General features: G+C 40.3%; 1 protein-coding gene across 1 annotated transcript in view; it reads left to right on the top strand.

The window, feature by feature from the left end:
• The window catches only part of arid5b (AT-rich interaction domain 5B), a 99,733-nt gene that overhangs the window by 12,023 nt on the left and 73,683 nt on the right, over positions 1-14,027 (top strand). Inside the window, exon 3 of the mRNA XM_074645505.1 lies at positions 2,123-2,357. Coding sequence (XP_074501606.1) covers positions 2,123-2,357 — 235 coding nt within the window. The remainder of the gene's footprint in view (positions 1-2,122; positions 2,358-14,027) is intronic.

Below are 14,027 nucleotides of genomic sequence, written 5' to 3'. Positions count from 1 at the left end.
TACTTTTTACTCCACTACATTTATTTGACACATATAGTTACTAGTTACTTTGCTGATTAAGGTTTTACATTAAAAAAACATGAGATACACGTATAAACTATACTATTACTACTATATATATATATATTATGATACAATACAATATATAATATAATACAATATAATAATACAACACTCTGAAAGGAATACTTTTACTTTTGATATTTTAAGCACATTTTGCTAATATAATTTCTGTACTTTTATTTAAGTAACATTTTGAATTCAGGACTTTTACTTGTAAAAGAGTATTTTTAGATATTTCTACTTTTAGTTAAGTAAAGGATCTGCATACTTATTCCACCGCTGTTACATACTGTGTGGAAGTGTGGGGAAACACTCATAAAATAAATCCAAGTTTTTTTTTACTTCTAAAGACTATAGGCTATAATTGTAAACAAAACTACTCATTACGAACCACCTAACCCGCTGCTTATTGAATTAAAGGCTCTAAAATTCAGAGACTTGGTAGATTTTAAAACAGCGCAAATCATGTATGAAGTCAAAAAGAAATGACTTCCTGAAAGCATCCAAAAGATGTTTAAAATAGGGAGAAAAAGTCCAAATGATTTGAGAGCAATATGTATGTTTAAGAAACAAAAGGTCGGGACTAATGTAAAAAAAAAATCACTGTATTTCTGTAAAAGGGGGCACATTTATGGAACTGAAAATATCAGGTACACTTTGTAAGTTTAAAAATGCTTAAAAGAAATAAAATGGATATATGTAAAAATGTATCAGAATGGCATGTTTGGCATTAGTATGGTATAGAGATAGAGTAAAAATGTGCTCTATTAATCCCAAATTGTTTGTGAAATAGATTTCCATCATGTATAGCCTACTGTACCTGCAGATGTGGTGTTTTTAGAATGTGTGTCTGTATCAGTGGGCTACCTCCGTGTCTGAAAAGTGAAGCCAATGCGGAAGTACCTTAAACTTACATTCTTTCTAACAGCCAGCAGGGGGCGACTCCTCTGGTTGCAAGAAGAAGTCTGATTGTATAGAAGTCTATGAGAAAATGAGCCTACTTCTCACTTGATTTATTACCTCAGTAAACATTGTAAACAGTTTATGGTCTCAATCACTAGTTTCAAGTCTTCTTCAATACAGCATGATGTTCATTTAGTAAATTATGGTCCCATTTAGAGTCAAATAGACCAAAAAGCAGGGGATGCTTTAGGGTGGGGCTACCGTCGCTACTACGGCTTGTCACAGTGTGTTTTCAGTTCATGAAAGTTAAAGATAGGGTCGACGATGTTGGAAAGCTAGCATAATTTGAAAGTAGCATCGCCTCAGGAGCTCCGTCTAAACCCCCCCTCCTCAGGGCTCCTTCCAAGGCAACGCCCCCCCACACACACACACACATGCACGAGCACCGCCGCATCGTAACTACTTCACAGACACAGAGCGGAGAGAGGACCTCAACTCAACAACGCTACTTCATGACAAGTAACCGCGGCAGTGCTACTGCAGGGCTGACTTTTCTCTTCCATTCTCCAGTAAACTTGCGGTGGCGACGCGCTTTGAGTTCAGGCTGGTGCACGCCAAAGGTAGAATACGAGCAGGGAGGCAGGGAGGCATCCGATTGGTTCTTTCCAAGCGGACCGCAAGGCAGTGATTGGTAGACGTTTTTACAGGATTACAGCAGCTATAGATGACGGCTCTTTTCCGGTCCTTTTTCAGAGCTCATCAGTAATGGATCGCTGTCGGGGTGTAAAGACCATTTCAACCAATATAACAAATAGTGGAGACTGGAGAACATCGTCAACCCTGCCTTTTAATTGTAACATTTTTGGTCACCTAAAAATGTCTTATTCAGCGTTCGGTTGTACTTAGCTCCACACTCTCGTGTCACCTCTGGGTGCAAAAAAACAAGATGGCAACGGCCAAAAAGCCGAACTCCAGGCTTCCAAACGGCAGTCCACTTCTTATATACAGCCTATGATCTGTTCAACAACACTGTTTCAAACATAGTCATAAAATTGTTGCAAAAGCAAACGATCCATGACCTTGATACAGTTGCATTTATGTAACTCCCTTCATGCGCTTCTGATTGTAATTGGGATTGTGCCCCGCTTCCTTTCAGCACGAGGTAATTGCGGTGTCGGAGAAGGTGATTGTGCGGCTGGAGGACTTGGTGAAGTGGACGGTACCAGACTTCTCAGGATGGACCAACTGTCTGAAGGCCGAGCCTCTCAAACCCTCCGTGCTCCGAGAGCTGGGGACCAACGGGAGGCGGGAGGCCCTCCACCGCTACCGGGAGAGCACCCTGACCAGCGGGCTCAACTTCAAGGATGTCCAGCGGGAAAGGGCACAGCTAGGTGAGCGTCAGCAGAAACCTCAATTTCTTTTTTTTTTAAGGTTATTTTTAAAGCATTTCTTCCTTCCAAAAGGTTACTGCAGTGTTTCTCTGCGCTGCTGTGTTGAATGTTTATGTATTTGTGTCCTGTCTCTGCCATAAATCAGCTTATGTTTATTGTCCTTTGGTTGGTTTAACAAGTGTTGTCTTGACTGGAGTAATTCATCAGTATGTAGTTGGAATTCCTCCCGCTATAATGAGCTGAGAATCACACTAATAGAGGCAGGATAGAGGTAATGGCAGCGTGTTTGCCAACGCATTAACATCCTACCGTATAACAGCTCTGTTCCGAATGCGACAACAACAAAGGCAGCGTTTGCAAAAATCGCATAATTCAGCTTTAAATAATTGAGTCACATCAAACTGCAGTCTCAGTTCAGATCATAATTGGCTGTGTATATCTCCGGAGCTTTAAGGATCATTGCTGTTTTTGTCTGAATGGTTGTCTGGCGTATTCATCACGTATACGGCGCCATTAAGTGTCGGTGATTGTTTGATTCTCGCACCGGGCTCTTGGGGTCTCACGGCAGCGTTACCTATCAGGCCCAACATAAAGCTGGCTGTCTCTGCGGATGACTCATCCGATGCAAATAGGAAACTCTGGCATTTGAGCCTAATAATCAGAAAGAACATAATGTTCCCTTTGAAGCCGTTTCCCAGTTATTTGCCTCCCTCTCACATGGCTGTGATGTAATGCCTAATGCTGATTATAATGGTATAATCAAATATGCTAAAAATACCATCGCGTCTTGTCAGGTTATAAGTATGTATCCGGGTGATTTAAAGCCAGAAATGTAGCTTTATATAATCCTCAATTAATTCATTTTTAATAATCATTTTATGCCTAAAGCCTTTGTGGAAGTGAAACTGCTTTAGGCTTAAAAACACGAGCCTGTTTTTCCTGTAGAAAAGCGTGGTTTATTGATGAGCCTTGTACTGTTTTCTGCTCGGGATCTTCCAGGAAGAGAAGCTGTGCTGTGTTTCTGTGTGATGCCGTAATGCCCTTGATTACCTGATATTGCTTGAATCTCATACGCAAAAAGGACAAGAGGATCAATAATGGATGCTTTGTTGTTATTCCTGTAATCAATACGGTTTGATTGTGCTTGTGCGCGTGTGTGTGATTGCTCGCTTTCACAAATAGATGTGTCAGCCTGCTTCTTAAATGATATTATGTTCCATATCAGGGCTTTCTATAAACGTGCTGCATCGTCGGGATTTTATAGATTTATCTGCTGCCAGAGTAATAACCTGACGGTGACGCTATTGTTACTGAGCGGTTATGTGTGTGTGTGTGTGTGTGTGTGTGTGTGTGCGTGCGTGCGTGTGTTGCTAATGAGCAGCGCTGCCGTTAATGACTCCATCAGGCTGTTTCTAAATGCACTTGTCACTCCGATGGGACACTCCGCCAGAGAATCTGCCCACTCAGCAGAACGGGCTCAGACTCTGGCAGTGCACCAGAGACACGCACACACACACACACACATAGATGGACACGTGCACACGTGCTACACACCGACAATCAGTGGTGTGCACTCACTTATCCATTTGTTTGTTTGCTCGCTACGTCTTTGGCGTGTGTCAGTTGTTGACAGTCTAACAATATGAGCGGGGCAGAGAGTTTGGGGAAAGAGCGAGAGAGATCACTTATTCTTCAAATGCAAATGCACGTTACTCCAAGCAAGGGTTTGCATAGAAATATGAAATATGCCACTGCAATGCTGCTGACTACCGGAATGAAATATTCATGCCACAGCAGCAGCAGATCAGATATAAAAGCACCCGTAAAGCATCCTGTAGCAGAATGTCTGTAATTCTGTGTAATATTGGCTCATTGACTAGACTGACTTTTTTATGATGCAGCTAGTCTATATGCTCTTTTTGTCGGATTGTATTTATGAATAGAACAGCCCGAAGTGGCTGCTCTCTGTTTTTACTTGAATGATGTATTTGCTGATTGTTGTTCTCAGGCTGATCTGTAACTATGTCAGAGGAATTGGATTGTTCCCCATAACAGGATACTGCAGCAATACCACAAGCTGCACAGAAAACCATTGTGAGCTAAAGAGCAATAAAGTGTGCCATTGTTATCGAGGGAAACTGTTCTTCTTTTCTTTTTCTTTTTTTTTTCCAAGTGCATATCCTAACTTTTCCTGGCGCGCTGCCAATGTGAATTAAGCGCACTGTTATGTATTTGTGTCTCACAGGCAACATATGAAAAATATTACGAGACAAATGTGTCGGAAATAGCAGAGTGGCAATTGTATTGTTCTTGATCTGCGTTACATGCATGGAGCATTATGGTTTGTGAACAAAGCTCCATTCTGTCCTCGGAAATGCATAAAGAGTGAAACCAAAGATGCCCGCACAAAGTAGAGGAATTAATTAGAGAAACAAGTGCAACATTCCCATAGACCTTTAGAACTAAAAAAATGTTACTCTATAATGTAACAGTCTGTTTTTGCCGCAATTTAGACGAGAAGATTGAGATCACCCTTGTGTCTGTACAGCAAATATGATGCTACCGCCAGTAGCTTAGCTTAGCATAAAGACTGGAAATGGGGGGAAACAGCTAGCTTGGCTCTGTCTATCAAATGTAAAGCAACACAAATGTACGTGTTCTATCCTGTTTGTTTAATCCCTGCAAAATGTGGGGGACAATTTCTTGACTGAGCTCAGTAACGTCTTCCTCTTTGTCGTAACTGTCACAAGCTAAGCTAACCAGCTGCTGGCTGTAGGCTATAGCTCATATCTAACGTACAAACATATAAGTACGTATTGTTTTTCAAGTATCTAAAAATAGAACAATCGAGTCTTCTTGTGGCCTCCATATGACAAACACAAAGGACATTTAATCCCATTGAACACACTGTAGTTTCCCACATACAGAATTCCAAGCCAAGAGGACAGTAATAACACATTTCTACGAGTCCATGAAGAGTGATGTATTGTATTTTTCAGTCCTTACATAATCTGTAATGTGATTCACTTAATCAGGTAATGCAAACTGTCCACTCAGTTTATCTTGTATTGGAGTGAGCATTAGAGCTTCTTTTTTACTGTTCAATCCACCAGGGATGGCTTGCCAGGGAAGTTTACATTCTGCCCCTCTATCTCTCCCCAGAGAACTGGCCTGATTCTTTTTTTTTTTTTTTTTTTTTTCATTGCTGCCTGCCGAAATTGGTTTCTGGTCGTATACTAGGAGGCCGAGCGTCGGAGAGCTGTATCTGCTGATACAGTTTGTTGGCTTTAGCCGGGAGAAACAGAGAGCTGTAGAAAGAAAATAATAAAACAAAAAGCAGAAAAAGAAACACAGGGTTGCTCTTGCTCACAAAATAGCTCAATAGGTTTTCTGTCTTGTCTTTTTTCAATTGGAGCCTTCAGCGCAGAGGCCAGTGAGCAGATTGTGAGTTGAGATGATGTGGAGGATTATACAAGGTCAAAGCTTGTGACTCCTGCATTCAGAGAACATAGATGGTGTTCCTGACTCCTGCCCTCACCTGTAGTATCATCAGTAGATGGTTCATCCCTCAGCACGGCGAGGATCAGCGCTGTCTGAGAAAACATCTCATATAACCATGCAGGCGGAAAATAAATATACAGTGTATTACAAAAGCAGTCACCCCCTCCCCTTAACTTCTGATATTATTTTTGTGCTGCAGCTCATTTGGAAAATTAAAGTAAATGATACCGTAAAATTAAAAAAATAATATCTTATCTATGACAAATATTTGTTTAAGATATTAGATGCTTCCTGCAGTGCTGCATATTAAAACGGTTGTACCTCTGTCGATTCATCCGACCAATTTATACAGTGAATCACACTAAAGCCCAGGGCGCATGATGGATTAGATAGCTGAAAAAATGTGAGCATTTTCATGGAATATTCAGTTAGTGATGGTAATGAAGGTCAGTTATTATTATTCAAGGAAAGACATGTTATTCATGCATCTCTTTCCGCTATGAAAAGCTAAAAATGGTGTGCTTTGATTGATGATTTCCATCCAGTGTCTCCATCAACGTCCAGAGTCAAATTGTGGTGGACGTGATGGATTTTGAATCCAAATGCACTTGAGTTGAATGTATAAAATGAATGACATTATGGCATTTTCCTCCTTTAATCCACAACTGACCTTTATTACTCTGCATGTTGTATATTTTAGGTGAAGTGCATTACATTCATTTTGTCCAGAGCAACTTATATTTCCATACACATACATCAGGAGCAGTTTGGGATGCAGTGTCTTGCTCAAGGACACGTCAACATGTGGACAGGAGGGGACAGGGATCCATCCACCAACGCTACGATAAATGGCCGACCTTCTCTACCAACTGAGCTGCAAAACTGCATTATAAGCCGTGTCCTAATTCCATAATACATGCTAATTATAGAGTATATAGTTGTGCTATATACTGTAGTTTATATACTGTTTTTGCATATAAAAAGTCAACAAACTACACCAGTTTATACTTAACAGGAATGAATCACACCGCAACTTTGGAATTAATTTGTTTTTTCAAGTCTGTCATTAATTTAAAGGTGCTATCGATAACATTCAACTACTAGATATCACATTCTCCCTTCCTCGTTCCATTGCATTTACTTCACAACAAGTCGTTGCCAGACACTTACCGTCAATCTCAGCCATTTATCTGTTTTTTCCACTCTAAGTGACAACCCAGAGTCACCACATGATACCAACGTCTTTTAACTATTGGCTCACAAGCCTTGTTAGAAGTGGGAACCAGACGGTAGATATCGGACCCGCCCAACATTTTTAAAATGATTAATTCGCAATCATAATAATTTTTTTAAGGAAAAGCCACACTTTTATTCGGCACCTTTCTAAAGGCTCTGTAGATGTATTATTATTTTGAAAATATTTGCCTACATAAAAATGTTATCAATAAGACCTTTTTAAATGTTTTTCAGCTGTGAGCAGCATCACATTTTGACTTGTTGTTACCAATAACACTAATGATGGCTCTGTTCTATTCAAAGTGTGAGTGACAGTGAGCCAGCATGTACAATACCTGAAATCAAAGCAGCTAAATGGAATTCAGCCAACGTTAATATTATTGTTTAGTGCTTTTCCTACTGTGACAAGTCAACATGTCTGATGTGAGAGAGGCCTGTTTCTTTGTGCGTTGCATTGTGGAACAGTTAACAGCACACTCCAAAATTAAGCCTTTTTTTTAAAGTCTCAATACTTTAATTTTGTCACGTTTCCATGGCGCACACACTCTACACTGCTCAGAATTATTGTGTTGTCTGGAATTGGGACACAGCAGTACATTACTTTATGTGTTCGGAGCTAAACGAATACAGTGATTGAGCTGGAAGGTGCAGTAGGCCAGTGAGGCACGGAGCGATATCGCCGCATTTCAAGATTCTTTACAGCCTGGCCCGCTCGGGGATAGAACCACTGTATTTCCCTCTGATGCAACATCTGATCTGGATGCCAGGCTTGGCACACATACCCCGAGTTGATATCCCGACAATATTTCAGTCGGAACATTTCAATTTGATGTAGAGGGTAGATTCTGTCCCTTTTCAGAGACTGTTCAGAGCGTCGCTGAATGTTTATGCGGGCAGGAGCTGGTGATAAGGAAACAGACAGATGCTGTCTTCTCACGGCTGATTTGTCTTGGTGACAATACAGAACAATATTTGACTCACTATCACACATGAAAATGTTTTATGTTCCGACTGCTACGTGGGAAGGAGTAAAGCGGTTTCTTGGAAAAGATAAAGAGGAAGTGTCGTGGTGTTACAAGAGTAATGGTATGTTGTGACTCCGGCAGAGAAAGAATGCTTTTGTGAGACACGCCACACTGTACTCCTCCATTCAGAATATGTGGCAGATTGTAGCATTTGCACTTGTTTGCTTTCCGCCCCTCGAACATATTTGCTTCCCCATCTGCTTTTTTTCCCGCAGAACTAATTCTACAAACTGTCCAAAATCCCTTTTTGAAGTAATTTAATGGAGTGTTTGTATTGATTATGTGCCTCTCTCAACACCCTCCCCGCTCTCTCTCCTTCTCTGGTATGTTTTTTTTTCTCCTTTTTGGTGGTGTTGGGAGGGTTTATGGCAGTATCTTCTTCATTATGCTCAGACCTGTAGGAGAGAGAATCACAAGCTGTTTTTCCTCGCTGATGTGCTCATATCATTAATTCACTTCTGACTGGCCGGAAGCCAGAGAATTCTAAATCTGTAAGCAGTAAATTGTGTGCCGGGGTGGAAAAATCTATTAGATGTTTGAGCATGCCTCGAATTTGAATGGGAGAAAGACACACTGTGAGAGAAAGAGAAAGAGAGAGAGAGACCACCCTACAACCCGAGCCATATCCTGTTATGGCTCGCACCGTAATCAAATTCCGATTCTTCGGATAGCTATATTCATTAATAATTTGTGTTATTTTATTTCTGGAATGTCACATAATGTGTTTTCCGACAGGGAGGGGGCTGAAGGCTGGTGTGGATGGTTAAACAATGAGAATGGCCTCGGAGGAAATGAAGAGCTCCGTCTCTCCATTAGCGAGGTCTGAAACAACAGTTGTGTCTCTCTTCTCTCCATTAGTCAGGTCTGGAACAACAGAGATGCTATTGATGTGACCTCTTCCAGGCATCTTAAATAGACAGAAAGGGAGTGCGCTTCTTTGATAACACGCTAGCTCGTCTGCTTCTAAGACAAATCTCCTGATGGATTTATTTAACGATATTTTTTTATTATTCTTTTATTATGGAAAAGCCTTGACATCGCAATGAATCAGGAGGTTTTTTATCTGAGATAGTGTGTTTCTTTTCTTAAACAAATTGCCTGCTCGTTCCAGTTACACTCTGACTCACACTTAAGTGTTACCCAACCAGCAGCCTTTCTGGAGAGATTTCTATATTCGACATAGTGAAATGATCGTGAGCAGTTGTGGAATGTAACTAATTTACTCTGTACTTAAAGCTGCAGTTATTTTTATAAAACTATTACTACATCCTGACAGTAGTGCGTGAGACAGATAATCTATGAAAAAAATCATGTTCCTCTGTGTCCTCCTGTGGTCTTAATGACATTTGCAAGAGTCCACCACTCCTAAAGGAAAACAACCAATCAGAGCGAAGGAGTCTGTAGCCTACAGGAGCTGTCAATCAAACGGTCAAACTAGGCAGCACTGATCAAATATGAATCAATATTCTGTTACTGTAATGCCTATTTCTCTCCTCAAATGTTTTCAGAATCATCTTGTAGTGTACGGTTTAGTTGTAAAATGAGAAAGTTTGCTCCTGTCGGTGGGTGATTCTTGGTTTTGGCTCGACTGTTTTCAACATGGCTGCCGGGTCACAAACGTTCTCATTTTACAGCTAAACAGTACACTACAAGATGATTCTGAAAACATTTGAGGAGAGAAATAGGCATTACAGTAACAGAATATTGATTCATATTTGATCAGCGCTGCCTAGCTTGACAGTGTGCTCGGAGTTCGCGAGTTTCCCGAGCAGTGATTGACTGCATTAGAGACTGCTCGGCTCTGATTGGTTGTTTTTGTTTGGGCGCTGTGAAATCTTGCAAATGCCATTATAGGCACAGGAAGAGGCAGAGGAACATGTTTTTTTAAGATGACCTGTCTCATGCACTACTGTCAGGATATAGGGACAGTTTTATTCAAAATATTTTTTTTTATCATATTTGCTCAAAGTTACCAACTGCAGCTTTAAGTGCGGATTTGAGATACTTGTACTTTACGTGAGTATTTTATGCTACTCTATACTTCTAGTTAGGGCCGGGCAATATATTGATATTATATCAATAATGTCGTTTATTTTGGATATCGTAATATGGCATAAGTGTTGTCTTTTACTGGTTTTAAAGGCTGCATTACAGTAAATTGATGTCATTTTCTGAACTTCCCCGACTGTTCTAGCTATTCTATTACTTGCCTTTATCCACTTAGTCATTATATCCACATTACTGATGATTATTTATTCAAAAATCTTATGTAAATATTTTTTAAAAGCATCAATTTTCAAACCTACAATATCGTTGTAATATCGAGGTATTTGGACAAAAATATCATGATATTTGATTTTCTCCATATCGCCCAGCCCTACTTCTACTCCACTTCCTTTATTTATCAGTTGATTTTACATACACGTCATTAAAACTCAGATATGATGCATTCTTACAGATTACCCAACAGTGTATAAAATAGTTAAAATTAGCTCCTCTTCAAGCAGCTATAGTGAAATGCTACTTATACACTAATGCATCAGTAATCATAATCCATTAATATATGAGTATACTCATAGGAGCAATTTTGAGGACGAGTAGGCCTATGAGTACTTTTCATTGTGATACTTATAATACATTTTGTTCATAATACTTAGGTACTTTTACTTAAGTGACACTTTTGCTTAGACAAAGGACCTGCATGCTTCTTCCAACCGCTGAATATGAACAGCATGGACTCAACTATTTCTGATAAAGGCACATGAACACGATCCGCATTATCTCGGACAAGAGAATCTAGAGAGTGGAGATACATTTTCATTTGATATCAACAATAAACAAAAGATTTACGTAGTCTCAGAAGGGATACTCTGTTGTTGTTGCTCTCTGTGCAGTTGCTTCATATTGTGAGTTTCCAATTAAATGTGAGTGTAAGAGATCCAGTTCCATCTCTTAGAACTTGAATCGTGGCTCACTTTTTTTACAAGCTTTGTGGGAACATGATTCAATAAGACTGAGCTGCGCACATTGATAATAATAGCCTGAATTCCACAGTATGTGAGGGTGTGTGAACAACTGCGCTCTCACATTAAATACCCATTTAATTCTACCTTAGCATTACAGTGTTGGGAAAACACTTCCAGTCAGACCTGTGCCAAGGTGAAAAATATAGCTCTCGCCGCCGATTGCAGATCAGCTTTCTCAACATCCACTTAATATCTGTCGTAATGTGAAAGGCAGCACTGATGCAAGAGGGTCACGTAGCCAGCTGCAGGATGTACACTGTAGTACACAGTGTGGAAGATCGACTTCTGGCCTTGTAGGAATAACATAGCGTTCATTTCACAGCACAGAGGTAATGCGTTTTGCCCGCATTGAAAGGTAATTGCAATGGGGGCTTTGATAGATTCCAGACCTTTGGTGGGAGCAGTGTGTGTGTGTGTGTGTGTGCATGCTCACACATACTTGCTTGGGTACATAACTGCTCTTAATGCTTTTATTAAGCCAAAGAAACACAAATGACGTCATTTGTATTTGTAAAATATCTCGGTGCAGATGGTGTAATATATTTTGGTTCCTTTGATATATCGACTGCCAGAGGAGTTGGAAGGAGCGCCTTGGCTGCAAACAATAGATCATTGATGCCTCTCTCTGTCCTCTTTCTCAACCTGTCAGTCCATTTCCTTGTTATGTACTGGCCTGAGGAGCACTTGGCAAAATGAGAGGCATTCAGCCAGTCTTGTTTTTTTCCCCCTGATTTTCCCCTCAGCCATAACTCAGGGGAAGCTGTTGTTTCATCCGACGTGTCAGAGGATAATATCTAAAGTTAACAATAGCTGAGTTACAGAGTCGCTATGTTCCAATGTCGTAGGTGCAACCTTTACTAATCCTTCTAAAGATTATTATTATGAAATGTGAGAAAGAACAGCTGAGTAGACGGAGATAAATATGCTGTAAACTGATAATTCATTATTCTGCCGTCATGAGGAGCTAATTGATTCCAGTTGTATTTTTGATCCTTTATAGCCTCATCACTATGACTGGCAAGTTTTCAGACAACAGAGAAGAGCGTTGCCAAAGAATTTCTATGATTCATGTTGTTGTCATGAAATGAAATGACAACAACATGCAACTGCGTTATAATACTGTATACAAAAAAACATAATCCGTGGATGGGTTACACAAAATAACGCGATAATAACATGATAATAACGCGATAACGCGTCAACGCAAATTCGATTTAATGCCACTAATTTCTTTAACGCAACTTGCGATTTTTAGGTTGTAGCGAGCTCAGTTTTAAAGATAGAGTGAAGATCATGGCATCGTATGAAACTAGAGACCTAAGGAATCCGTTGGTACCAACCATGTAGTAATAGTTTGTCGAGAAGGAGGCTAAATTACGCTCCAAATTTGCTCTAAATTTTGGTGAGGAAAAACTGGCATGTTTAATTTCAAAGCAGTCCCTTGACCTCTGACCTCCAGATATATGAATGAAAATGGGTTCTATGGGTACCCACGAGTCTCCCCTTTACAGACATGCCCACTTTATGATAATCACATGCAGTTTGGGGCAAGTCATAGTCAAGTCAGCACACTGACACACTGACAGCTGTTGTTGCCTGTTGGGCTGCAGTTTGCATGTTATGATTTGAGCATATTTTTAATGCTAAATGCAGTACCTGTGAGGGTTTCTGGACAATATTTGTTACTGTTTTGTGTTAATTGATTTCCAGTAATACATACAGTATATACATAAATTTGCATAAAGCAGCATATTTGCCCACTCCCATGTTGATAAGAGTATCATCTCATATTGGACTTAAAAAAAAAATATTACAGAGAGAAATAAAAAGCGACCAGTGAACATAAAGTTGTTATCGCAGCGAGTAGATATTCTCCACTGGAGTTCATATCTTTCCTGTAAGATGTGAGAGTCAAGCAGCTACAAACACTGCATGTGTGCTGCATTACAGTGATTACAGCTCACTGTTGGTAAAGCGGAGGTTTGCCACATCAGAGGTTGCCTTCTGTAATCTGGAATGAATAAGTTTAGAGCCAGGCTGGTCGCAGTTTATCAGAAATTACCTGCTTGTTTTAGCCAGATACTGTGTGTGTGTGTGTGTGTGTGTGTGTTTGTCACATGAATAACACTACGGCAGTCTTGTGAAAACAGTTGGTGCAGGAGCGAGCGGGGGAACTTCAAACGGAGATCATTAGGGGTTGTGGAGAGAAAACAATTGTTAGTGGTTGTTTTCTTCTTTTGTGGCGCTGTTAGAATGTGTAATCACAACTAAGTGCTCAGAGAGAATCCTACAGTTTGCATTTCTGGAGATTTTGCGTCTTCAATACGCTTCGTATCAATGACGGCACATAAAGAAGAAATGTGAGCAGATGGTTGCTGGTTTTTAATGACATATTGCTATCTGTAAAGTCTGCCTCTAAGCCACAGACTAAAACGTCTCCCCTTGGGGAGCGCACCGCTCTAGTTGTTATCATCCGCTGCTAATGTCACTCTTTTCTTTGCCACATTGTCAAGTCCTCCAGCTAAATAAATGCAATGTAAATTGAGTATTGTGCTGGATGTAATTATTGAAAAGGGTTCCAGTTGGCTTAACTCGACGGGCTGTTTATTTAAAGCCTTCCTCCTCCGCACAGATCTGATGATAGAGAGAGAGAGGTTCTTATATAATGACAGGAATCCACAATGGAGCCATGCTGAATGACAACCACCCCCCCCACCTCCCCACCAAACATCTCCAACAAACATCCCCCCCCCCCCCTTCTCTTCCTCATTACAGTTTTACCATTGGGAAACATGCCTGTCTCAAATAGCCTCTAGTATTATTCCTTTCCCCCCCTCCTGCTCTTTTTGTGCTTCATTCTTTTACTGAAAACATATTAAATC

Source organism: Sebastes fasciatus, chromosome 9 (assembly GCF_043250625.1).
Source record: "Sebastes fasciatus isolate fSebFas1 chromosome 9, fSebFas1.pri, whole genome shotgun sequence".
In the NCBI taxonomy this organism is placed as follows: Eukaryota; Metazoa; Chordata; class Actinopteri; order Perciformes; family Sebastidae; genus Sebastes; species Sebastes fasciatus.
This window is presented reverse-complemented; position numbering and strand designations above follow the sequence as displayed.